The 24,753-nt window shown below is 44.2% G+C and overlaps 1 protein-coding gene across 4 annotated transcripts in view; it reads left to right on the top strand.

Moving 5' to 3' along the window:
* NEO1 (neogenin 1) overlaps nucleotides 1–24,530 on the top strand; it is a 239,557-nt gene extending 215,027 nt beyond the window's left edge. For all 4 annotated transcript variants that reach the window (XM_051982336.1, XM_051982335.1, XM_051982333.1 and 1 more), the window contains 8 exons: nucleotides 297–365; nucleotides 5,434–5,581; nucleotides 9,429–9,667; nucleotides 10,354–10,446; nucleotides 13,598–13,756; nucleotides 17,331–17,594; nucleotides 17,954–18,090; nucleotides 21,649–24,530. In XM_051982336.1, the coding sequence (XP_051838296.1) occupies nucleotides 297–365; nucleotides 5,434–5,581; nucleotides 9,429–9,667; nucleotides 10,354–10,446; nucleotides 13,598–13,756; nucleotides 17,331–17,594; nucleotides 17,954–18,090; nucleotides 21,649–21,732 (1,193 nt within the window). In that variant the 3' untranslated portion in view covers nucleotides 21,733–24,530. The remainder of the gene's footprint in view (nucleotides 1–296; nucleotides 366–5,433; nucleotides 5,582–9,428; nucleotides 9,668–10,353; nucleotides 10,447–13,597; nucleotides 13,757–17,330; nucleotides 17,595–17,953; nucleotides 18,091–21,648) is intronic.
* Nucleotides 24,531–24,753: the final 223 nt, after the last annotated feature.

Raw genomic sequence — 24,753 nt, 5'->3', positions numbered from 1 at the left:
TTGCATAATCTCTAGGGAATGTTTGACAGTCATATAAAATTTCTCCCAAACCGTACCAAAAGTTCCTTCTAGATGCCAGGGTAGTAGAGCTACATGTAAGAATCTTCAGACACATGTAAGATCTACACAATTCTCATTACATAGAAATGTAATGCTTGCTGTCTCTGTGCTGCTTTATATTCCCTGTTTCCTCAAGTGAAAATATACACGTAGAATCCCATTAACCATCAACCTATGGAGTAGGAGTGGGATGAATTCAGACTGAATGAGTGATTCCTGATTGGTTTCTTCTTCAGCTTCAGGGTCTTCAGGAAAAGGAAACAGGCCTCCAGACATGGGATCTGATTACAAGCCTCCGATGAGCGGTAAGACCTTCCCTACCCCCAGTGCAGATCGGCAGGCGAGAGAAGCATTTTTGTATCTCCAAACTGCCTCCTCTAGGGCCTGTTGTATGAAGCTTATGCTTCATACATTTAAATGTTCTGTACTTGGGTGTGTCCAAAGTCACTTGGTAACTTACTCTAGCCAAGGCAGATAATAAAGAGAAAGCCAGGACTCCCAATAATTAGCTCTGTGACCTGCCTAGGGACTCAAAGCCCAGGGCTAGGATGCTTGGGTCCAGTGTTCTTTAGCCAGCTCCCTTTCAGGAATTTCCTCTTTGTCCAATACATGTCCCTTCATCATTCTAATGCCCTCAGAAGGTAGACAAATTTCGGCCCCATTTTGTGCATGAGGAAACAGAGGCTTGAAGAAGTTCCATGACTTTGTCAAGTTCACATGGAAGGAATGGGGCCAGGATTCAGACCAGAGCTCTTAGCTCACTAGAAATGCCCCTCCCATCAGTTGTACAAATTTAAGACTCCTTTCTTATGTATTGGTGGTGTCTCAGTACTCTCTTTCTCATAATATAATACTAAAACATTAAATACTACCAAGAGAATAGCTTTTATTTCCTTTGTCTCTTCTTTTAGAGTAGGAGTTCTTAACCCAACTCCCAAGGACTGCCCTTCCTCCAAGAGATTAATGGATAGATTTTAAGGGCTCTGTGTGCTGAGATGGAAAAAAAATAGATTTTTATTTTCACTAACCTCTCCTATCATAATTTTTAAAACCAATATTATTTTGAAAAGGGAGTCCATAGATTTCATCAGATTCCAAAAGAGTTTGTGACCAAAAAAACCTCTCACCAGTTTTAGAGCACAACATAGTGGTCTGAGTCTAATCTAATAGCTGCAATATTCAGGCTAGTAGTTGCTGTTCAGCTGGTGCACCCATTGACAAAAAAAGATGGTGGCTTACAACTAAATAGTGCCACTTTTCAAAAGAAATCCCTTGGCCAGTTAAAACATTAAAAATAAGATACATTTCAAGGTATTCAACCAAAACTACTTAATTCAATCTTTATATCCTCCAGGACACTCACACTTTGGTTAGTTTGAGACAACGTAAATCATCAGTCTCCTATGTAACTTTTTGTGATTTTTCTGTTATTCAGACATGTGACTCTTTGTAACCCCCATACCATCCAGTCCATGGTGTTTTCTTGGCAGAAAAACTGTGGATTAAAGTAAACCATTTTTAAGTGACTTGGTAGCACATGGTAACACAGCTAGTCACAGTCTGAGGCTAGGCCATCCCCGAGTCCAAGCACAGTGCTCTGTCTGCTGAGCTTCGTAGCTGCTTATCATGTGTCTTCGGCACTGGGATTGTAAAGACAAGATTTTAGCCATCCTTGCTCTCTGTGCTAGTGGAGGAGTTTGTGTTCAATCTTAGAAGTAATAGGGAACCACTAGAGGGGATCAGAAACAGGAGCGTGATGTGATTTGGCTCGTCCTTTAGGGAGCTCATTTTGGCAAGTGAGCATAGAGTGGACTGGAAAGTGACAGACTGAAGGCAGAGAAACCGAGGAGACTGTGTCAGCAGGTGATGGGGGCCCAAATTGGGCTTTTGGCAGCCAGGTGAGAAAGGGGGGTGGGGCATAGAGGAAGTGGAGGAGACTTAGCAGTTAATCTGGATAGATGAGTTAAGGTAAAATAAAGAACTGAAAATGACACCCAAGTTACAGACCTGAAGACCTGGAAAAATGGTGGCATTCTCAACAGAAATAGGGAAGGTCAAAGGAGGGATAGATTTGGTGTGAGAGGTCATGAACTCTGTTTGGATGTGTTGCTTTGCCTATGGGACATCAAATTCAGATTGTCCAGTAGTGGTGATGTGGAGCTGAAGCTCCAGAAGGAGACTAGGGATGCAGAGGCAGGTGCTGCACTTTTAGTGGAGTATGAACTTAAATGTAGTATCTTACAGTATATCTGTACCAAGGTAGTATAATCCAGTGCATCTGATGTCAACAAGAAAGTGAACATAGAAAATAGGAGAAAAAATGACACACCCCGGAAATAGATTTGGGGTATACTCAGAATAAGGGATGGTGATCTATCAAAGGAGGCAGCAGGAATGAGCAGACAAGTGAATGGCCCCCGAGGCTCAGAGAGGAAGAATTCTCCTGGGGGGGATGATGGTCATCGGCAGTGTCCGATGGCCCAGAGGCTGGGAAGGAGGAGGATTGGAACCATGACTCCTCCCTCCTGCCAGTGATGTCAGGCCCTACTCAGTGGTCTTAATACTTTGGAGAAATAAAAGATTCTTCTGTTAAAAAAAAAAAAAGGTTTTGGACCTCCCTGCTACAAAATGAGCACAGATTACTTGCCTGTTCCATTAACTAGTTCCATTCAACATCTATACCATGTGAAGGGCACAGTGATGGAGAGTGTATGGGGAAAAGCACTGACCAGCTGTGAAACTCTGGGCAAAGCACTTCACCTAGTCTGCTTCAGTTTCCTCAACTGTGAAATGGGCATATAACAGCACCTACCTCCCAAAATTGTCATGAAGATCAAATGAGGCAATATTTGTTTTTTTAAAAAAATGCTTAGCATAGTGCCTGGCACGTGGTGGGTGCTCACCCCTCTTCCCTCTGAAGTAAGAAGCTGTGATGGGACAGAAATGGTGAAGGAGATTTGATGCTCAAGATGAATAAGAAGACAGTATGAAAGCATCCAGACATCCCTGACTGATTTATTAAAGTCTCCTGAACCGGATGAACTACAGTGCCAGACCCTAAAAGAACTGGGAGAGGTGTTGCTGAGCCACAACCAGTGATTTTTGGAAAGGTCATGGAAAACGGGAGAGGTTCCACAGGATTGAGGGCAAATGTCCAGCTTTTTAGAAAATAGCCATCATCATCATCATCATCATCATCATCATCTTAGTTGGCATTAGATACGCATTTAAGTACAGGCTTTTTGACTTTACATCCAGCGGTCAGCTGTGCCACTGGCTGCTACAAACTGGAGACCAACGAGCTTGCCTTTGCTTCCAGAGAAAGTCCAGAATGGGTCATTAGCAGTTGTCAAGCCCTTGCTCAGAAGTACCAGACCAGAACCACCTGTTTGCTTTCAGCCTGGGGCTCTACCTCCACACTACAGGCCCCTTGTATTTTCTTTCTCTGTTGGAATATAGCACCTTGAGGGTTGCGATTTTTACCTTTCCTTTCTTTCTCAGAACTTCACATCTAAAGCCTTCTTAAATGCCTATTGGCTGACTGACGCTGGACAGCACAAGAGCTCTGCGGCTCTCCCTCAAATGTCATGAGAAGGCACCCACCATGTGTGGTACATTCATGGAAGGAGAGAAGCAGGAGGCATGCAGAATGCACAGGCACCGAGGCTTTGGGTCAGAAGCACTGAAGGAAGCATCTAAACCAAAAGGCCACCGACCTACCTCAACATTAGAGAATTGTTTCATTAGCATAACAACTACTTATCCCATCAAGTCTCAGCAATACCTACAAAATCAAATGTTTCTTTCAGCCTTCAGATCTATATTTCATTTTGATTATTGCATACATTTGAGGTATTTCTTTGTAGACATTTTATATAACAGGTGGTTGATAACCTTCTGAATATGCAGCAGTTCATAAAATACTATGTGAGAAACTAACAAATAAAACAATGATTTTCTGTGATAGAGATCAAGGAAAATTCCCTAGAGGAAGGTGCAAAGTTTCCTTGAAGTAATGGATTCCCTTCAACAGAAATTGGGAGGATGACATTTTAGTTTTAGTAAATGGCAGGAATAAAAGGCTAGGTGTGTACAAGACAGGAATCTAATTTGGTGAAAATGTAGCCCTCATGAAGGCATGCAGTGTGACATTATCCTGGAAGTATGTTTGTGGAATGCATGACCAAGCTAAATTATTTAAGCAGCCAGGAAGACCTTGGAATGATGCAAAGGGAGTTGAGGATGTCTTTGGAGGAAGCCAGAAATTGATGTGAGAGTGAAGGATAATCAGCAGATGGTCTGTTTTATTGAAGTCTTCAAATGAGATAGACATTTGTAAAACATTTAGCACAGTGGGTAGGTAGCACAGAGTAGGTACTTAATAACAGCTTGTTTCCTTCCTTCCTTCAAGACATCCAGAGAATTGTAGGAGGAATTGCAGTGTGTGGGATGGATCCATTGTGATTATGGTAGGAGATGATCTGAGAATGTGCGGGCACAGAGGAGTTGCTGTAGGCATTGTTTTTGGACCAGACCCAGGATTTATGGTAGAGAGTATTGTCAGTGAGGATGAAAATTCTCCCGATGATCTATAATTATTCTTCAATTTAATGTCTTAACTGCCTAAGACATTGACCATAATCATTGAGCCAGGTATGTTTGAAACAAAACTTGGCCTGTGTCTTCCTGACTCCGGAGCCAGCCCGCTATCTGCTATCCTCCACTGCCTTTGCATGGCAGAAGGAAATGTCCACATTTTGTTCATCTGAAAATTGGGAGCAGGAGATTTTTTTCTTAAGGAAATGCATCTGAAATTGTGATTAAAGACAGCTTCATGTGGCAGAGAGAGCAGCAGACCTGAACTTAGAAGGCCTGGGTCCAAACTCCAAAGTACAGTTCCATGCTAGCTAGGTGGCCACAGGTGCCTCCTCTGAGCCTGTGATTCCTCAGTAAAAAGGGAAAGGCCTTTGTGAGCACGATTTGTTATTTAGTTTTCCTCCGGCTTTACATTCTGTAAAAGCTGTACCTTGGGAGTGACATTTCCACAGCTTTCCCAGAGTTATCGTTAGGACCAAGGGAGACAGCAGAACTACTTGTCTTTTTAACATAAAAGTATTCTATACAGACTATTGGCATAAATGCTTATTGTTATTATTATTATTCTAAAAGTCAGTGAAAATGTGACCTGATTTATGGTGCAGGTTCCATAAGATTAGGCTGTGTGCTTTGAAATACCAGAAAGAGATGTTTAAATAAAAAGGCTTTATTTAAGTAGGACAGGGTAAGATTTTTAATTTTTAATCCTTCACTATGCTTATTGTGTTCAGGATTCCCCCATACATTAACCAACCGGCTTTTTTCTCCTCCCTTCAGGTAGTAACAGTCCTCATGGAAGTCCCACCTCCCCTTTAGACAGTAATATGCTCTTGGTCATCATAGTCTCCATTGGTGTCCTCACCATTGTGGTGGTGGTGATCATCGCTGTGTTCTGCACTCGTCGCACCACCTCGCACCAGAAAAAGTAAGAATTCCCATCCTGCTGTGGCTTTGTTGGAGTTGGGGAAGAGAAAGAAGAGAGGAAGGGTCATTATAGAAAAGAAGCATCTGGGATGGTGATGTATGAGTACATTGTGTCTGTCTTAAGGAAGACTCACTCCTTGAGATGAGCTCCACTGACATACAGTTTACCTGTGACTTCAGCATGTATGTATGAAGGAGCAACTAAAGTCATTCCAGTGCATAGGTTAACTAGGAAATAGAGAAAGAAAGATTTTGTCCCTAAATAATTTGAAGAGAATTTTTTAGTTCCATTTAGCTATTTTTAGACCTACAATAAATCATTTCTCTATACATATTCATAAAGTATGCCAAATGTTTAAAATAAAAACATGAGTGTAAGTATGTGACTTCTAGATATAGTCATACCTCATATATTTTACCTAATGGAGTAAAGACTGATTCAGACTAATTTTAAAATATTTTTAAAGAGCCAGTTTTATTTATTTCAAGTACATGTATTAGAAGTCAGCAAACAATGTTTTCAAACAGATATATGGAAGAACTCTAATTACAATACAAGAAATAAAAGTTATATATAATTAGCATAACATTTATAAATTATTTGCTGAATGTTGATATAAATAATGTTTCCATGACCTACTGTGTAATTTTAGGACCTGAAATAAGATGAGAGAAAGGAAGTTTAGATAGTGAGAGAGTGCTTATCAATAAGTGATGAATCACTTGGAGTATTTCAGCCTAATGACCTTGTCATTTGGTCTCTCTCTCAGAAAGAGATTGGTTCTACAGAGAAACTTTTTCTCAATCAGCTTCAAATGGGATTGCAATTATCTAAACTATCAACCTAAATCTTGACTTTCCTCCCAAGACCTTGACATAGCTAAGCCCAGCGTCTTTCTCTAGTCATTCTGTGTGTGCTACTTTAAAAAGCATAAGAAATGTTTAAAAACAGTTACTTCTGAATGATTATTAGGATGTCCCTGGCCCAAAGGAGCTTTACTGTAAGACTGCAAGTGAGGTCCTGCTCTGTTAGTGGGAATCAAGATTTTACAGGATTTTCTTTTTTGTGTTTTTAGAAGCCTCACAAATGGTTGCTAGTGTTGGCTTCATGTATTTTTTTTTTTTGAGTTATTATGAATCTCTTTTTTTTCTCTCTATTCTTTTTTGCCTCTACATCTTTCTTTTTTCTTTCTAGTCTTAGAATCATTCCCTAGGAGAGAATATGCACTCTTCTTGGTCTCCTTTAACATATATTCTGATAGATATCTCTTATTTTCTTTATCTTATTATTTTTTAAATTAAAATTTCTTTCCATTTTAGACTCTTTATTCAGGAGATATCTTTTGCATTTGGTGGCTACATTCATATGTCCCTATAAACTTAACATTTTCTGCAGTTCCATTGCCAGTACTTATAATCTTGGACTCCAATTTTTTGTCTCAAACCTAAAATCAAATAGGCATATCCAGCATATTATTTTTAAAACGAATAAACTGGATATCATGCACACAACTTATAGATTGAAAAGTATCTGTTAAAAGACTTAAGTACTATAGATAGTAATTAGAAGGCAGTGACAGACAGGGAGGGATGTTTCTACCTGTAGTGTCACCTCTCAAAGAAGATTATTAAAAGCATTTGAAAATGCACAAAGGAGAGCAAAATGAAACACATACAGCTTTGTAAGTAACATTGAATTTGTTATATATAATTTTTCAAAGCAAGGTGTTTCACATGTAATCCTGTTCTGTTCTACCTTGTGTGAAAATTTTCAGCTTTTTGATGTTCATAGTTTTAAAAAAGATTAGGTAGCCATATACATAAATGAATCTTCAGACTCAGTTAACTTGTATCCCTTGTCTTAAAGAATTGATTGGAAAATTTCAATTAGAAAGGAATTTAGAGCTAGTTTAGTCCAAATCATACCAACTGTTCAAAGACTTTTAGCAAAAGTGAGCCTGTTATTTTCCAGAGCACCCATTCCAATTTTGGATGGCATGACAGTGAGGAAGTTTTCCCCTACATCAAACTTAAATTTGCTTCTTTGTAGCATCTGTCCATTCTTCCTAAATCTGACTTCTGGAACCAAGCAGAACAAGTCTGATCCCCAACCAGCCACGCGCTTACAAGTCTCTAGAACACAGGTGGAGGCATTTAGCCTTCTCCTGCCCTGACAGAGACCCAGAAGGCTTCTCTACCAATTCTGTGTCCTTGGAAACCATTCATCTGGATCTGGTGACTTGAAGTCAAGAACAGCTGTCCCCTTTCTTGGGACCCAAGATTATCTTGGGTTCCAAGTTCTGGGGCACCATTCATGTTCAGCCCTTTTCAGGCCTGACATCATCATCCTTGGCAGAGAAGACAGGGAAAATGAGAGTTGAGTAGTTCTGCCTTCTGTGTTGCCATCATTTCCACATGCATAAACAGTCCAATCCCCTTTTGATTATTATCTTTTCCTCAGCATCACTTAAAAAAAAAAAAAAAAAAAAAAGCTCAGTGCCTTTTGAGAGAAGCAGCCTGCATTGGAGTTGAGAAGAACCAAGTTCAAATCCTGCCACAGACACTGGTTCTTGACCCTACGGTTATTTATGTTTCTGTTTCCTTATCTGTAAAATGCCAGGGTTCAACTCGTTGTCCCCTGAAGACCCTTCTAGCTCAGTCCGTGTCTTTCACAATCCCTTTCATTTGACTTCGCATTCTTCAGCAGCCTCCCTCAGCTTGTTCTGAACCTCAGGATTGCTGACACTGCCATTCATTCTTTTTAAAAATGACTTCATGGTAGATTTGGTTTTGTAAGCCACTGTCCCTTTTCAGCCCCTATTCCCCAAACAAGCAGATATGCATACCCAATGAAACTTCTTTTATAATGAAAGAAAACCATTCGGATGGAGATGTTAACACAGCTACTGCAGCTGATAGTTTGAGCGTATAATGCAGCAGTCACTGCAGGAAGAAGGTAGCCATCCTTGGCTCTCTGAGACCAGATTGAACATCATGAACCAGCTGAATCCTGTTGTCTTCTGGCATTGTCATTTCACTCTCCTGGCTCTGATCAGTTATATTGGTGTTCCCAACTTCCTCTGAATCTCTCATATTCACCATCCCTCACAATGAATGCAGACGTGTGGCCCATATGTGCCACGGTCTGATCAGCCATTTCCCAATCATTGTGGATACACTTTCCAGTTTTTGTGCGCCTATAAAGAGTGCTGCTTGGAATATATTAGTGGAATATATAAAGTTCACTAATATACTTGCACTTCACTGGGATTCGTCCCCAGAAATGGAATTAGAGGATCAGAGTATGCATTAATTTCAAATAGTTTTACATCATCATTTTATCAGTTAACAGCTCCATCAATAAGTGTTTTTATTCCCACTTCTCACAGCCATATACTATGTTTGCATCTTTTCTCCTTTTACTTGCCTTTTCTTTTCTCTGCTGGATATAGACTTCTAAAATATAAATTAACCAATGAATTAATATCCTTCTTTTCTTCATTATTCTAGTGTTTCCTTGGGTGGTTTTACAAGTTCATTCTTGAGTGCTTTTAAGCCTTCTGAGAATTGTGGAATTTTAGGTCATTTCATTGTTCTTTTTCCATTCTCTAAACCCACTAAAACAGTTTTCCTTCTAACACAAATTCTGATCTTGAGTTTTTCCTTCACTCTGTAATATAAACAATATTTCTACTTCAACAACTAGTTCTTATCTCTTGCCTATTATCATATGGGCAGGTCTTGTATTTGCATTTATAGATAAGAAACTGTTCTTTTTGTTGTTCACAGAAAAGTGTTATAAGGAGTTTTGATTGTGTGTGTAATTATATTTTTATTTTTCTACTTAGGAAACGAGCTGCTTGCAAATCTGTGAATGGCTCCCATAAATACAAAGGAAATTCCAAAGACGTCAAGCCTCCAGACCTTTGGATCCATCATGAGAGGCTGGAGTTAAAGCCTATTGATAAGTCTCCAGACCCAAACCCAATTATGACTGATACCCCAATTCCACGAAACTCCCAAGATATCACCCCTGTGGATAATTCCATGGACAGCAATATCCATCAAAGAAGAAATTCATACAGAGGTATTAGCTGTCAGGGAAAAGTTCCCCCATCCCCACTCCTTATGTGAAGACTACAGGTTTTTATTAAAATTGTCTTCAACTCTTTGTAGATGTTTTTTGATTTTGGCAGTGTTTAAAGAATTAATTCCATAAAATCTCTCTGCTTATACAACATTCCATAGATGGTCTGGGGATAACTTGTGAGTGATGAGCCAACAAGGAGTTAGCTTCCCTGCCCACTTTGTTTGACAAGATTGATCCCATCAAAGTTGTATTGAAAAAAAGAGATCATTTGATACCCATGTCACGTTACTATGTCGTTGCCCTCACTTCTCTTGAGATTTAGCTAAAATGTTATTGTTGTGGATTATATTCAGGGGCTAAAAGGCTCAATGGTGATACTATCTGTGAAGACCCTAATTTTCAAAGAGTATTAGCATACATGAATGGAACTCTGACTGTATAGTCAGTCTTCTAACAAGTGAAAGGAAATAGGGGGCCCCTCAGTGCCACTTTTTTGTTCAGAGAGGGCTACCCTAAGTTTCTCTCCTTCCTTGACATTTAAGGAGTATTTTGAGATTTGTTCATCATGTAACTAACCATGATGCCTGTGTTTCTTGCTTTCACCACACTAAAATTGTTTAACTCAAACTTCTAAGTGGTATTGCTGGACTGACTTGTAACTAACTTTAATCTTTGGTGTTTAGGGCATGAATCAGAAGATAGTATGTCTACACTGGCTGGAAGGCGAGGAATGAGACCAAAAATGATGATGCCTTTTGACTCTCAGCCACCCCAGCGTAAGTTTAAGATATTTCTGTTAATTCATTAGTTGTGTTAATAGATTTGAAAAGAGCTGTGCATCAGTGGCTAACTTAATTTTGCCCTAATATCAGTGTTCATCAGTAAATTTAATGATGAGAGCTTAAGGCATGAATAGTAACCACCTGCCAATCAGAAACCTACCAAGAGTTTAAAATTGATGTTTCTTGCAAAGAAGAATCAATCACCTTGAATTTTTAAATCAAGGGTTTAAAAACCACTGTGATCATCCTTTGTTGTGTAGTGAGGGAATTGATGACCCTAAAGTTGTTTATGCCTCTGTTTCCTTATCTGTAAAATGCCTCAGAGGAATAGAGTGTCCACTTCAAAAGCAGGCCTGACCATCTCAACAAGAAGTACATGGTGGAGAAACATAAAGACTGGATCACTATACGAGAAAGCAAGGGTCATTTTGGAGTTTTTTGTTGATTTGTTTTGGTGGTGTGTTTTGTTTTTGGTTTTGTTTTTGTTTTTTTAACAGCTTTTATCCTTCCTAATATCTGTTCAATACTGATAAGCTTCTTAAGAATATTTTATTGTTTTTAGTGAGAGTAAAGTCCTTTAAATACCTTGGCTCATTGGGAATTTTGAGAAAAATAACTTCCCCTGTGGCATGGAGTGCCTATTCCAAAGGCAAAGGGAAACAATTTCGATTAAATAATCATGAATAAATCCTTCTCCCAGTAATAAGAAAATCATTCCCATTATGTTCCTGGACAAACTTAGTGAAAATTTTCTCCTATCTACATGTAAACGTAGCTGATGCTAGATTCTAAAGAATTGCTTAGCAAGAATAGTCTATACATTAATTAGCTATAAATTTCTGTTCAAGAAAAATGGAAGTGGGAAAAAATAAACTGCATTTGGCTAATAACTGGCCAGAAGATTCAAGAATTTACCCACAAACATTGACATACTCCTTTTTTCAGATCATTTCTTACATTTTCAGGACTAAGTTATCAATGAATCTCATTTTCTGTTGGTTTTGATTCAGAGTCTTTATTTACATACACACACACACATATGTAGCTAGTTTTTCCTTTAAAAAATAACAAGAGTGATCATCCTTATTTTCAGATTTGTTCCCAATTTATGTATATTGGGAAAAGATGGTCAACTTAATTCTTTAATTTTTCTGGAGAGAGAGAATATAACATGCTTATGTAAAAATACTGATAAATTATTGTGACTTTACCATTGGTTAGAGAGGAAATAGATATGAGTCATCTCTCTTAATTCAGTAATCCTTATGGCAATATTTTTGGCCATAGTTGTTATGACAATAATTATTATTCCTAATTGCTATCCTTCATCTTAAACTAGAAGGCACCAATATGTCCTGTCATGAGTAAAGCGGGGTCTTCTCACAAGTTGACCCCCAAAGCCTGAATACTGCTGAGAGCTAAAGAATCCAACTGACCTGGCTCCTCCAGAATAAAGCAGCTGCTGATGTGGTGGTTAGATAGAGGCTAAGATTGCAAAAACACCCAGTGAAAGAAAAGAGTTGTTAAAAAGGAGCTTTACCTTCTTAGGAGTCTCAATAACCAGAAGACTTTAAACCCGAGTGAAGAGACCGTAGATTTATCCTTCTGTCTTCCTCCTGCTGATGTTTTGGAAAGGAACCGCATTTCTTTGCTATTGCTGATAAATGCGCATGTCCTTGTCCTCGGCCCCCAGAGAAGAGGCTCCATGACAGCTGCTGCTTCCTGGTGACCCTACTGCTCTGCTCCTGTGACTTAGAGCTTTTGTTCTGTGGTGTATACCCTGATCCCTGAAAGACCTCAGCTGCAGTAGTTAGTCTGGATGTGCCCCTTAGGGGCCTTTTTAATTTTTTCCCCAAACTTGTGATTTCATTAGTTCAGGGAGCTCCCTGAAAATGATTCTTTCCAACTGTGCAGATCAGCTCCCGCTATTAGAAAACTGCCTGGGGTCCTGAGAAGCAAAGGGACATTTGTCCAAGTCCCTCAGTCAGGAAATGGCTCTGAGGCCAGCTGCACTGCTCTATGTTGCTTCTCTGTGATGGTTTGAATGGAATCAGTCCGATACTCTAAAGTGTAGGGACCAGGCAGCCAGACTTCTGGGTGAGGATTTGTGGAGGGGAGGTGGAAAGCAGAGGTTTGGTGGACCAGCCCCCTCCACTCAGTCCCCTTCAGGCTATGTACACCACAGTTTTTTAACTGCCCTGATGACATAGCATTTTCTTAAATCTCAAAAAGGAGTTAAGCTTAATCATAGCAATCATCGAGTCTTTGTATAAAGAAAAAAATTGCATTTTTATTTCAAATTCTGTGAAAAGAAAGAAAAAAGTTTTTTACAGATCAAATTGCCATTTTGTTCTTAGTCATTTTTTGGTGATGTTTAGCTGGCTATATTGAGAAAGTGAATTTTGGAATTTCACAATGACTATTCTTCCCAGACTCAAGACTTGAGTATTTGGTGCCCTTGTGTAGAGCATGTCTTTTTAAACCCAGTTCACATGTAAAAAGATCCTTTATTAAGAATTATATTCACTTTCTCAAAAGTATATGACATTCCCCCAAAGTACAAATTTGGATTTTATACCCAAAGTAGCTAATTCATCATAAGCTCCCATCAGGCAGAATAGAGAATAAAAAAAGAACGCAGTCAAACCTCAAAACAGTGATATTTTTAAAAGAAACCAAGAGATTCTCACCCCTTCCTGTGAACTGCCACAAGCAAGGATTGCTTGGTAAGCTATTGGCAAGAGAAGAAGCCTCTTGGGTTACACTTCAGGCACATTACATCACTTTGTGTATATTACAAATGCACCACTATCCATTCATATATTGAACTAATATTTATCAAGTGTCTTGCTCTTCAGTCAAAAACTAGCAGGGTGGTTTAATAAGTTTCTTGAAGGATTTTTATTTCAATATACTTTTATAGCATATGAGAAACATAAATTAACATTTGCATTGTAAGTAATTTTCAAAGAGAATATGTTGACATAAAAATAAATGCAAAACAATAAATGACTGTCCCTTTTCATAGGGCCTTGAATTGTTGGATTGCACATGGGGAGGGAGGGGGCTGATTGTAATGTTATTGTAACGTATGTGTGTCTGTGAAGGTATGTTAAGCATTTTTCTGTCTTGTGTTCATCCACAGCCGTGATTAGTGCCCATCCCATCCATTCCCTCGATAACCCTCACCATCATTTCCACTCCAGCAGCCTCGCCTCTCCGACCCGCAGCCATCTCCACCTTCAGGGCAGCCCATGGCCCATTGGCACATCCTTGTCCCATTCAGACAGGGCTAATTCTACAGGTGAGAGACGAGTATTGAGGACCAGCGAGAATCTGTCCACAAAGAATTGGGGGAAATGAAATGCTCAAGAATTTACACAAGTCCCAGTTTAGTCGTGGGGTTGGGGAATTTTCTCCATCCTTCGGCTGTAGCTAAGTAGGTTCCCTGCTATAATTTAGGATTTCCCTAAACTGTTTCTCTTTTGTCTCTAAAATTCACCTCCAGCCTTTCTCTCCTGTTTTGAGTGTTCATTGTAAGGTATGTGATTTTAATGAATAACCTCATTTTCGTAAGGTCATAAACTTGCATTTGTATCAGTAGTTTCTCCATTGTTTACTTCTCTTTTAAGTCTATGAAAACATTGAAGGAAAGAGCACACTTAATGGTTACCTGATACTTACAAATTGGGGGAGGTCTTTCCTGCTGGGTAATTGTAATATTGGGTTAGTAGCATAATGAACATAGTAAACTGTGTCTTCCTCAGAATTCAGTTCAGTTCTTGAAGTTGTGTTGCCATCCATGGGGATGCCAGGCAGGGGCACCAGGCAGCAGTCTTGGCAGTGGCCATGAAGATGCTCTCTCCTGGACCTTGCAGGTCTTCAGCTCGGTTTTGTGTTGAGGGAAAAGGCTCCGGCATTGGGCTGATCTGAGAGGGAAAGTGCAGACTCTGAGCCACAGAGCTTTGCCTCGTTTACTCACAGTGTCTCAGTTTGGACAAGCAGTCATTGCTTCCTGGGTGCCAGGCACTGTGCTAAAAGAGAACCCTCTCTAATGAGGCAGCACGGACATAAGTTACGCCGGGGATACGTGCTGAGTGCAGCAAGGAAGAGTGGACAGCGGGTGAAAGGTCACCATGCTCCCTTAGTAACTGGGCTTTTTCCCCCTGCCCTGATTGGAAACCCCCTAGTGTGAGTCATGACAAGGTAAGGAGGTTTAACAATGGCGTGAGGAATAGAATTCAGTAAAATCTGAAGGAAATTGTTTGTTTTCAAAAGGATTCTTTACTCTCGAAGCCATTTTTAAAGTGGCAGCTCTTTAAATAACATACACAGTAGCTTTCAGTGGCAGAAGAAAGTAAATGGTAGGATAGGAGCCAGTGAAGATCAGCTGCAAATTACGAGAAAGTGAAATAAGATAGAAGTTTTGAGATATAAAAATTCACTTGACATACTTTTCACAATTGTATTCTTCTTTCTAGGACTTATGCTTGTGCATTCATCAATAAGGTTTTCTGTCCCTGATTTGCCAACTTTATATAAGAAGGGATTTACTGAATATTACGTTATAGTTGATTTTTGAAACTTTTTTTTTTTTACCATAATACCCAAATCATAAGGTCTCCTAGGAGGAAGAGCCTACAAGTCTGTCTTGTCCAGCAGCATTCAGCTTGTGCTTTCTGGAGGGTAACCATGAGGAGGACCTCTTTCCCCTCCCCCCCCCCAAATGCTCAGGAGCATGTTTCTTGGCATTTTCTGCCCAGGCTCCTCATGCTGACCTCTGAAGCTAAGCAGGACAAATCTGGTCCCTTTCACACAGGTCATCTTTTCTTCTCCAACCTGAGCATGTCCTTGGTTCCCTCAGCGGATAAACTGGAGGCCATTTAACCTCCCCTTGTCCTCCGAATACTCCATCATCAGACACCTTCTCAAGAGCTGAAAAAAAAAATTATGCTACATAGGACTGGATTAAGGGAAAGGCAGAGGAAGGGGACAGATATTTGTAAGTGCCTCTTCTGTACTGGGAATTGGGCTGAGCTCTTTACAAATAACTCATCAATTCTTATTACGACTGGAGAAGTAGGTGCTATTATAATTTCCCTTTTTATACTAGAGGAAACTGAGGTAAACCTAAGTGACTTGGCCAAGGTCACAAAATAATATCTGGCTGTCCTTCCCAGTTTTGTGGGAGGAGATCCCAGATTTTATGAATATTCTGTCTGTGCCACTCTCAAAGTCCCTGTCAAAATCCTCTTTTGGGATGACTGGAGTATTCAGACTAGCATATAAAGTTAAATCAAGAGACCTTTTTTTGTGTCATTTGAACTAAACTATTAAGGAGAAACTTAAGATTTAAAGGGACATCAAGGTTGGAAGCACAGAAGGAAAACAGGGACATCAAGGGAAAAATACAACCAGAAGGATGACTAGCCTGGGGTCCTTCCCCCACAGATTAGGAAGCTGAGGGACATATGGTAGCTGTCTTCAGATAATGGAAGGAGGATGAGATTAGGGAGAAGGGAGGGCAATGGAAGTGGGTTTGATGTCGAGAAAAACAGGCTAACAATTTGAGCCACCCCAGATTTGGCTGATCTGAGGTTCCTCAGCTGGTCTCTTCCTCCAAGCCCCCCTCACTAAATGTCTTTAAACCAAAGGAGATACTTGATTCTACCAACTACAGACTGGCCTCAACAGCCTCTGAGCTCCTTTCCAGCTCCGTCTTGTCCAGAACTCTTGGAGGTCAGCAACTATGACCATTATTTCTCCTGACACTTAAGTGAGGACGGGGGAGCCTGTAGGCACCTCAAGGATGCGTGGTGTGTAAAAGTGGATAGAAGAGAGCACACAGAGGATCATCTAAGGCTGCAAACAATTAGGGAGAATTAAGAATCATTATCTTTTATATATCAGGAAGATGGATCTGCAGGAACCGTTTTTGGTGTAGGCTTTCCTTACCACTTTTTCCCCATTTGCTTTTGAGTCCTTCCGAGAAATCCCTGTTTTCTTTCCTAGTTCTGCATCCTTATGGTCCCTAAAGCAGAGACACATCCCAAGACTCTGTCCTAGTTCTTTGCTCCTCTCAACACTTTTGTTCTTCCACAACCAGACCCCTCCTTGGTTTTAGTGACCACCTTTCAACTCCCCTTAGGCAGCACATCCCAGAGCAGGGACAGATGATTGTCCCGTCTCCTCTGGCGCCGTTGGCTCTCCCCCATTGCTGCTGCCTGCTGGGCACCCTGACCCGGGCGCCCGGTGCTCCTCTCAAACTCAGCCCATGCAACGGGAAATAAGTCTGAGCTGCCATACCTTGCTCCCTGTTCTCCTCCCTCCTCTCCTCTGGCCTGTCCGTCGCACACGCCCTGTTGCTTCTTCACGCTCACGTCGCCTGCCTCAGCCCAGCCTTTCTCAGCTCTGGGCTCGCTGCCGCTTCTTCCCTAGAACCTGCCTTGAGCCTCCCAACCCCGAGTAATCCTCCCTTTTGTGAATGTTCCATCTCGTGTCGTCCCGCTACGGCGTGTGTCGTATTTATCTGTGGCTTGGCTTTGTGCGCCCCCTCCCAGGAAGGGCACGGGCTCCTTTCCAGTGTCCCTGGCACCTCTTGTAGTGCCTTGTGGGGCACAGGGACACTTCATAAGGGGTTGTCGGATTGAACTTATAAGATATTGGTGAAACAGAAGAAACAGTAGGAGTGGATCTTCATGCTGCTGGGGCTGTTTTTAGAACAGCTCACCCTTAACACCCCCCTTGTTGGGAAAAGCGTCAGCCCAAATGGTTTGACTCACTCTGGCGTTAGAAGGGGCCCAAAGGCTGAGCTCGAACATCTTCTTGGGCTCAAGAACTGCTAATGGTTTGGGGTTTTTTCCCTTTTTTGCCTGCAGAATCAGTTCGGAATACCCCCAGCACTGACACCTTGCCCGCTTCCTCATCTCAGACGTGCTGCACTGACCATCCGGATCCCGAGGGAGCCACCAGCTCTTCCTATTTGTCCAGTGCCCAGGAAGAAGGCTCTGGCCCCACCCTCCCTACGGCCCACGTCCGCCCCTCTCACCCGCTGAAGAGCTTCGCTGTGCCAGCAGTCCCACCCCCCGGGCCTGCCGCCTATGACCCCGCCTTACCAAGCACCCCTCTGCTGTCCCAGCAAGGTAAGGGGCCAGAGCGGACAGGGAGGGAGGAGAGGAGCACCATGAAGAGGAGACCTCCCCTCCCCTGCCATCCCTCCCTCCCTTCCTCTCCCTGTCCCTCTCCCTCTTCCTCTGTCTCCCTCCCTCCCTTCTTCTCTCCCTCTCCACCCCCCCCACACACACACACACTTACTTGGGGGGATGGTGATTTTTAACCACAAAATCAGTTGCCATGAACTCCCAGACCCATTTCTGGTATTTAGCTCTGCCCCTCTCTCCTGATTCCGGTGCCTCGTGGGGCTCCCATCTGAGCAAGGGAACCACTGGTGGCAGAGGCCGTGGCCAAGCACATTGTTGACAGTGCAAACTTTCTTTCTCAGCTCCTAACCATCACCTTCACTCAGTGAAGACGGCGTCGATCGGGACGTTGGGGAGAAGCCGGCCTCCTATGCCTGTGATCGTTCCCAGTGCCCCTGATGTGCAGGAGACCACCAGGATGCTGGACGACTCAGAGAGTGTAAGTGACTGCCCTAGAAAGGGGACAGTCTTGCCACTTGGTATCATGGCCGCTGTCAGTACTGAGTCTGAGAGGGTGGAATCCGCTGGGGGGCGTCACGTTGCCCAGACGCTAAGGGGCCATGGCTGCAGTTTGGGCTGAGCTGGCGGTCCAGCAGCTGACAGGGAACACTGTCCATTGTCTCCCTCCTGCTGCCTGCTTCCGCTTTGGTCTTCATGGGATCATCTGGGCCCTCCCCATTCATTTGTCAGTCTGAATTTGCATCCTTCAGTGATCAGGGGAGGGGGGTGGGAATGTGCCTGAGTTTGGGGCTCAAAGGAAGGAAGGGAACCCGAGGATTGAAGTGCCAGGGGCTGTGTTCTGCTTTGGCAGGGAGGCTCTGCTGCTCTCCTCTGGGTGTTCCTTAAAACAAGAATGTCAAAGCACAGGAGACTAAGAGCCACCCTGTCTGGTAGAAATAAATGGCCCCAGGGAGCCGGGTGGTGCAGTGGGTAACGCCCCAGCCCTGGAGTTCAGATCCAGCCTCAGACACCTGACATGTATTAGCTGTGTGATCCTGGGCAAGTCCCTTAACCCTGATTGCTCCACATGAAAATAAAACAAGATAAATGACCCCGGATGGTTCTCAGCCTTAGAGCTTTAGGGCTGTGATTGCCAGTGGTTGTTGAAAATCCACAGCATCTGAGGAAACGCCAGTCGATCCGTCAGTCAGCCAACAAGCATTTACTGCAGCCCCAGCTGTGCCGGGCTCTGTTCCAGGGAGAGAGAGATGAAATCGTCCCTGGCTCCAAAGAACTTAGGTTCTGTGGGGGAGAGAGCGTGAGGGTGTAGAAATAAATAACACGGTCATTTTGAGGAGGGGGAGACACTGAGACCTGGGGGCCAAGGGGAGCCCTTGGACAGAGGCAGAGGTGAGAAAGGCATGATTCTCAGATACAACAAGGGGGAAGGGGCCAACTGAGGAGCTCAGGGAGGCGGCTGTGACTGTGCCAGAGAGGACGGAGGCCATGAGAGTTCCCGTCACAAGGGCTGTGTGCTGCTTCTGAGAGCAACAAGGCAGTGGCTGGAGTTTGAGAAGTGAAGGGACAGCTGAGGAGGAATGGGAGGGGGGCCGAGAGGGCGACATTGCAGCCATGCAGAGGGGAGGGCGAGACTACGGAGAGCAGGGACACTGCGTGGGATGCACTGCGGAAGGTCTGGGAGGTGAGGAACAAACGGGGTGCCTAGAAAAGCGATGGGGCCTTTGGCAGAAGCTTCTAAGTTTTATTTGCTTTTGCTAATGGGTTCAGTTTGGGGATGCCCACAGGACATGCTGCAGGGGCAGCTAGGGGGCACCACAGTGCAAGGAGTGCCGGCTTCGAGTCCAGCTGGACATGGAGTCAGGAAAACTCATCCTCCGACTGCCTGTGTGGCCCTGGGAGGTCACTGTGTCTGCCTCAGTTTCCTCATCTGTAAAATGGGCTAGACAAGGAAATGGCTGACCACTCCATGTCTTTGCCAAAAAGAACTCTAAATGGGGTCACAGAGAGTCAGACATGGCCAAAACAACAACAGGGCATGGCGTGGGAAGCGTCCAAGTGGTAGTGGGTGTGAGCCGGAGCTCAGGAGAGGGACGAGAGGGCTGGAGAGAGAGCATCCTTCCTGCCCAGCCCTAGGTGAGGGACTGATGCAGGCACGGCCACTGGGGCTCTGCCTTAGGGCTCAAAGGGAGCGGGGCCACTTCCCATCTTAGACGGGCTCATTTTACAGGCAAGGGAGGCAACCCGGGCTGAGAGGCCTCAGAGTGGATCAGGGCCTGCACTGCTCAGCCACCGTGGGTCTCAGCGGCTGGGACTTCCAAGGGCACTCCTGGGGCCCCAGAACCTCTCGCTCCCCCAGCTGGGGATCAGCTCCGGGCCGACAGCACTCGGGTCCTTGTCAGCTGCTAGAACGGAGCTGAGTAAAGACCAATTCCCATAAGCCTGTGTATGTCAGGTGTTGGACCAGCAGAAATGCTGAGCCTTGAATGTGGCCATGGGCATACTTACGCAGAGGCAGGATTATAAGGGAGGGAGCCCAAGCACAGGATTTGCATGGAATTTTCCCTATCTTCTGCCAAGGCAGCATGGGGAGAGGGAGGCTCAGGGGCCTGAGCCGCTGTAGGCAGAACGCCCGAGCCTATTGGATTCGGTTCATTTTCAGTACTTAAGGGTGCTCGAAAATACTTTTGATTGTTTAACAGCATGGAGAAGATTTTGTCCGCAGTGATGGCTTTGTGGCCAGTTTATGGTGATCAGAGCAATTGTGTGAGAAGGAGAAAGGGACAGGGGAACCTCATGGCCAGGGCTGGGCGTCCTGCGGCTCTTCTCCCTAAACACCCCCAAGGCCCCATTTCCCTGGGATGTGCAAGCCCAGATGAGGTGGGATTCCTCAGATTGCACAGAGCAGTGTAGGAGGGCTCCTCCAGGATGAATCGGTTCGATTGCTTGTTCTCAGTTCCTTAACATTTTTCTAAAACTTTTATTTTTATACAAAATAATCATATAGTTTGACCTTATTAATAAAAATTAAGAAAGGGAGAATGCACGTGTAAAAGCCACCGTCAGGGCACTGCAGGCTGGGGAGAGACTTCCCACAGCCCCCAGGCGGCCAGGACCGCTGTGCAGAGGGAGGAGGCACAGGGACTGTTGGCCTTCCAGCCTGGAGTCTGCCCATGGGGCTGGCATTCTCCCTCGGGTCGCTCGGGCCTGCTCGTCCCTGGGCATGTGGGGGGCACTTTGGTCTGATCTCCCCAGTTCTTGGCAAGTTTTTTTTTCTGCTGCAAGTTAAGTGACTTGCCCAGGGTCACACAGCCAGGAAGCAGTAAGGGTCTGAGGCCACATCAGAGCTCGGGCCCTCCTGACTGCAGGGCTGATGCTGCAGCCGCTGCGCCCCCCAGCTGCCCCTCCCCGTTTCTCTCAGAGGTGTCGCCAACCCCCACCTTCCACCCCCTTGTGCTGCTCTTTCTTTGCCCCCACCTCCAGTCCGGGCTCTGTTTGCACCTTGGTGGCAGCTGCATCTCCACCCCTCCCTTCCACCTCCCTGGGTTCTGGCCTAGACCAAGTCAGGGCCGCCCTCCTTCCGAGAGCACGGGTCTGATAGGTCCCTTCCTGTTCAAGAAGCCCCCATGATCCTGGAGGACAAAACGCAGCTCCTTTATTAAAGGCCTTCCCACGTGACCTCCAGCCCAAGTTCCCAATTTGCTACACACTATTCTGTGGAACCGCCCTTCCGGTTCCTTCTGGCTGCTCCCGCCCTGACCTTTGGTCATAGACCTTCGGACTGGCCTTCGGCCTCCCTCCCCCCACCAGCTGAAATCCACATCCCTCCCCCTCTGTCTTGTCCAATGCCCAGCTCCCTTCAAGTTCAAGTGCCCGCCCTCTCCTCCCCTCCCCCGCCCCTTTGTGGCATTTTCTGTTCCTTAAGGCAGAGATCTTCACGGCCCGGTAGGGGGCAGTAGCGGCGCTCTAGGGGCGGGGCCGGGCGGGTTCTGGCCCGGGGGGGCGGAGCTGGGCGCTGACCCGATGCCCTTTTCCCCAGAGCTACGAGCCGGATGAGCTGACCAAAGAGATGGCCCACCTGGAAGGACTAATGAAGGACCTTAATGCCATCACCACGGCGTGAGCGCCTGCGCAGGACGGGACTCCACACCCGCTCCCGCAGTCGGGGACTTGGCCTTGGAAACAAGGAATTGTACAGAGTGAGAGGACAGCACCGCGGAGCGCCGGGGTCGAGGACGCGCCGGCCGGGGCTTCGGCGCGGGGGCCAGGGCGCCAGGGGGCCGACCCCTGCTCCGCCGGCGTGGATGGAGTCACGGCCGGGGCAGATTCGGGCCCTCTGCCCCCGACGCCGCGTGGAGCGGGCGCCCGCGCCCCGGCGGAGCGTCCTGGGGAAGGTCACGGAGATGCCCACCGGGCTTCGTCTCAGCGCTGCGAGCGCACCACCTTTATAAAGTGTTGGACATTGGCATTTGTGTACAATTTTATTTGTTTCTTATTTTATTTTACCTTTTTTTTAAGGGAAAGCCTTTTATGTAATCCAAAAAAGAAAGAAAAATTAGCGTGTTGTTTCCACAGCCTGGCCTGACATTTGACTGCTTGTTTCTCTTGTGTATGGAAAATCATTGACAGTGTGGCTTGTTCTGGGGGTTCTGAGTTTGTTTTTTATTCTGAGTAATCTGTCCTCTGCCAACAGTCAGTCCATCACTTGGGAGGGAGGGGGGCCAGTGGGAGGGATGTTGCATTGCTATTTGTAAGCTTTTTTATTATTATTATTTTTTTATTATAATTATTAAAGGCCTGACTTTCTCCTCTCATCACTGTGAGATTACAGATCTATTTGAATGAAATGTAACATTGAAAGATTTGTCACTTTTTGTGCAGTTTCAGTATTGGGCGAGGATGGGTAGGGCAGGGTGGGATTAGGGTGGGTGGGAAGAAATGAAGGGCATGGAAGGGCCCACAGAAGGTCCCATGAGTGTCTCCGTTTTTGTCCTCTCTTCCAGAATCCTGCAGAATTTGGAAGCATTTTTTTTAATGTTCTTCCTCGTCACATCACAGCCTCTATTGTTGTAATTTGCAGTCCGTTTCATTCGAATTTTGTTAAGAAATGCTCTTCACATGTGGCCGGCCTTCGAATTCAGGCAGCTTTGCCATAGTGATCCCTCATGTTTAATGCCTCTTTTTTCAGCTAAGAACTCCACGTCGGAAATTAGTTGAAGCTCCAGGGGGCTGCATTTCCAAGCTGGGAAAGTTAGAAGGAATAAGACAATGCAGTGGCGACGTTTCCAGGTTCTAGCAAAGCTTTACTTACCTGCAAAATTTGACAGCAGATTTCTAGAAATGTCCTAGATGACATCTCCAAGATGAAGGTCAGCATAGTTGACCTCCTTGATCCTGTCCAGCTTTTGGTCAGCAATGCTGATTTTTAGTTATCTTTCAGATAGAAAGGGAGCAAGACCTCGAAGCATAGAGCCCGTGCCTCTTAATCCAGGCTGCTTGCAACAAGGTCCCTAAAGAAGCCAGAGCTTAAACCACCTGCAGAGTGAGCGAAGTTTCGAAATCCAAGTCTTACCCTTCTGCTCTTGAGACTGAGGAAAGGAGAGCATGAATGGAGCAGAGCTGCAGAGGCGGTCAGCCTGGTAGAATTTCTTCCTCTCCTATTACCCTTTTCTAAGTTCCCCTTACCCACCCTTTAGCCAGAACCAGAGAAAAGAAGTCTTTCCCTGAACATCCATGTCAGCTGTGTTGCAATCTTTTGTTGCGAGGAAAACAAAGACATGAAAGTTTCCATGAAGAACGGATTTGGAAATCAAATACCCAGTGAGGTCTTGCTTCCTCAGTGTCTTGAGTGAAGGGGGAAGAGGTCTCTAGCAGCTTGCTCCACGAGTAGGGGCTGCTTCCAGCCACGCTCTGACCCTCACCCGATGCTTCAGCAGCTGAGGTTTAGTGTATCACTAGGAATGAGGGCAGTGAACTCCTTTCTGCCCTGTAACTAACCAACCGTGGGAGATGACGACCAGCGATCAAGACAGCCAGGGAGGGCGGCACCCACCAATCAGCCCACCAGCCCGCTTGGCTTGGGTTTTAAACTTCCTTGTAAAAAGATTTTCTCCTCATTTTCTGGATTTTTTGTGCACTTTTCTAAATGATGAACTCTTTGTTATCCTGAGGCAATGAAAAGTACAGCATTGGAACCCCCATCTCTGGACCAGCTGGTCCCACACTCCATCGACAGTATTCAGGAATATCGCTAAGCTAGAAGGTTGAAAAGAACATCCAGCCCTCTCTTTGCTCTGGTGAGGGTAGAAGAGGGTGATAGTGTTTACCTTGCAGGTGTCTTAACTTTTTGCCCAAAGAAATGTACACCCAGGATTTCAAAATGGTGGCTTTGTGAATATTGCTGCACTGTTGTAACATCCCTCGGGATTGTTAAGACTGCCATGAAATTGGGAAGGGGGCCAAGGTGGGGCGTATTTTTCAATGACGGCTTATTTTTAAACAACTGTTCAAAGTTGGTTTTTTTTAAAGGTTAAACAAGAAAACAAAAAATGTTTTATTCTAGTTAGCGTATATTCTGTATTACACTTTTTTCACCATTTAATACATTTTCTTACATTATCCTGTGATTTTTGAACCTGAAACATTGTATATGTTCTACGATGATGGTTAAGCTGTGGAATAGCAGCTTTCTTCATAACAATTTGAAGCAAATCTGTATATTGATTTATTAATCTGATGTAGGAGAAGCTGAAGGACTGTGTAGAATTCTTCCTTTCTGTATACATTTTTCTTTTCTTTCTTTCTCCTCCCCTCCCCAGCTTTTCTGTAGTATATGCTGTATACTCCATGGCTTTTTAAAAAACAATTTCATGTTTATTATTTAGTATTGGAAATCCAATACACTTTTTTTATCCAATCAAATTCTAGTCTGGTCAGAAAGTTTGTTCTTTTTAAAAATTTCTCTTTTTCCTCTTAAAAAAAAAAAAAAAGCTGATGTGTCACTATTAGTAGATACCTATTTATAATTGTTCTTCAACATTTCCCTATCTTCACATAACCGGAGCTGGAAGGGACACCAGAGGTCATCCAGTTCCAACCTGCTTGTTTCACAGATGAGGAGACAGACCAGAGGTCACGAGGCAAT

This window comes from Antechinus flavipes, chromosome 2, assembly GCF_016432865.1.
Source record: "Antechinus flavipes isolate AdamAnt ecotype Samford, QLD, Australia chromosome 2, AdamAnt_v2, whole genome shotgun sequence".
Taxonomy (NCBI): Eukaryota; Metazoa; Chordata; class Mammalia; order Dasyuromorphia; family Dasyuridae; genus Antechinus; species Antechinus flavipes.
Note: the sequence above shows the minus strand (reverse complement) of the source record. Positions and strands in the feature narration are given on the sequence as shown.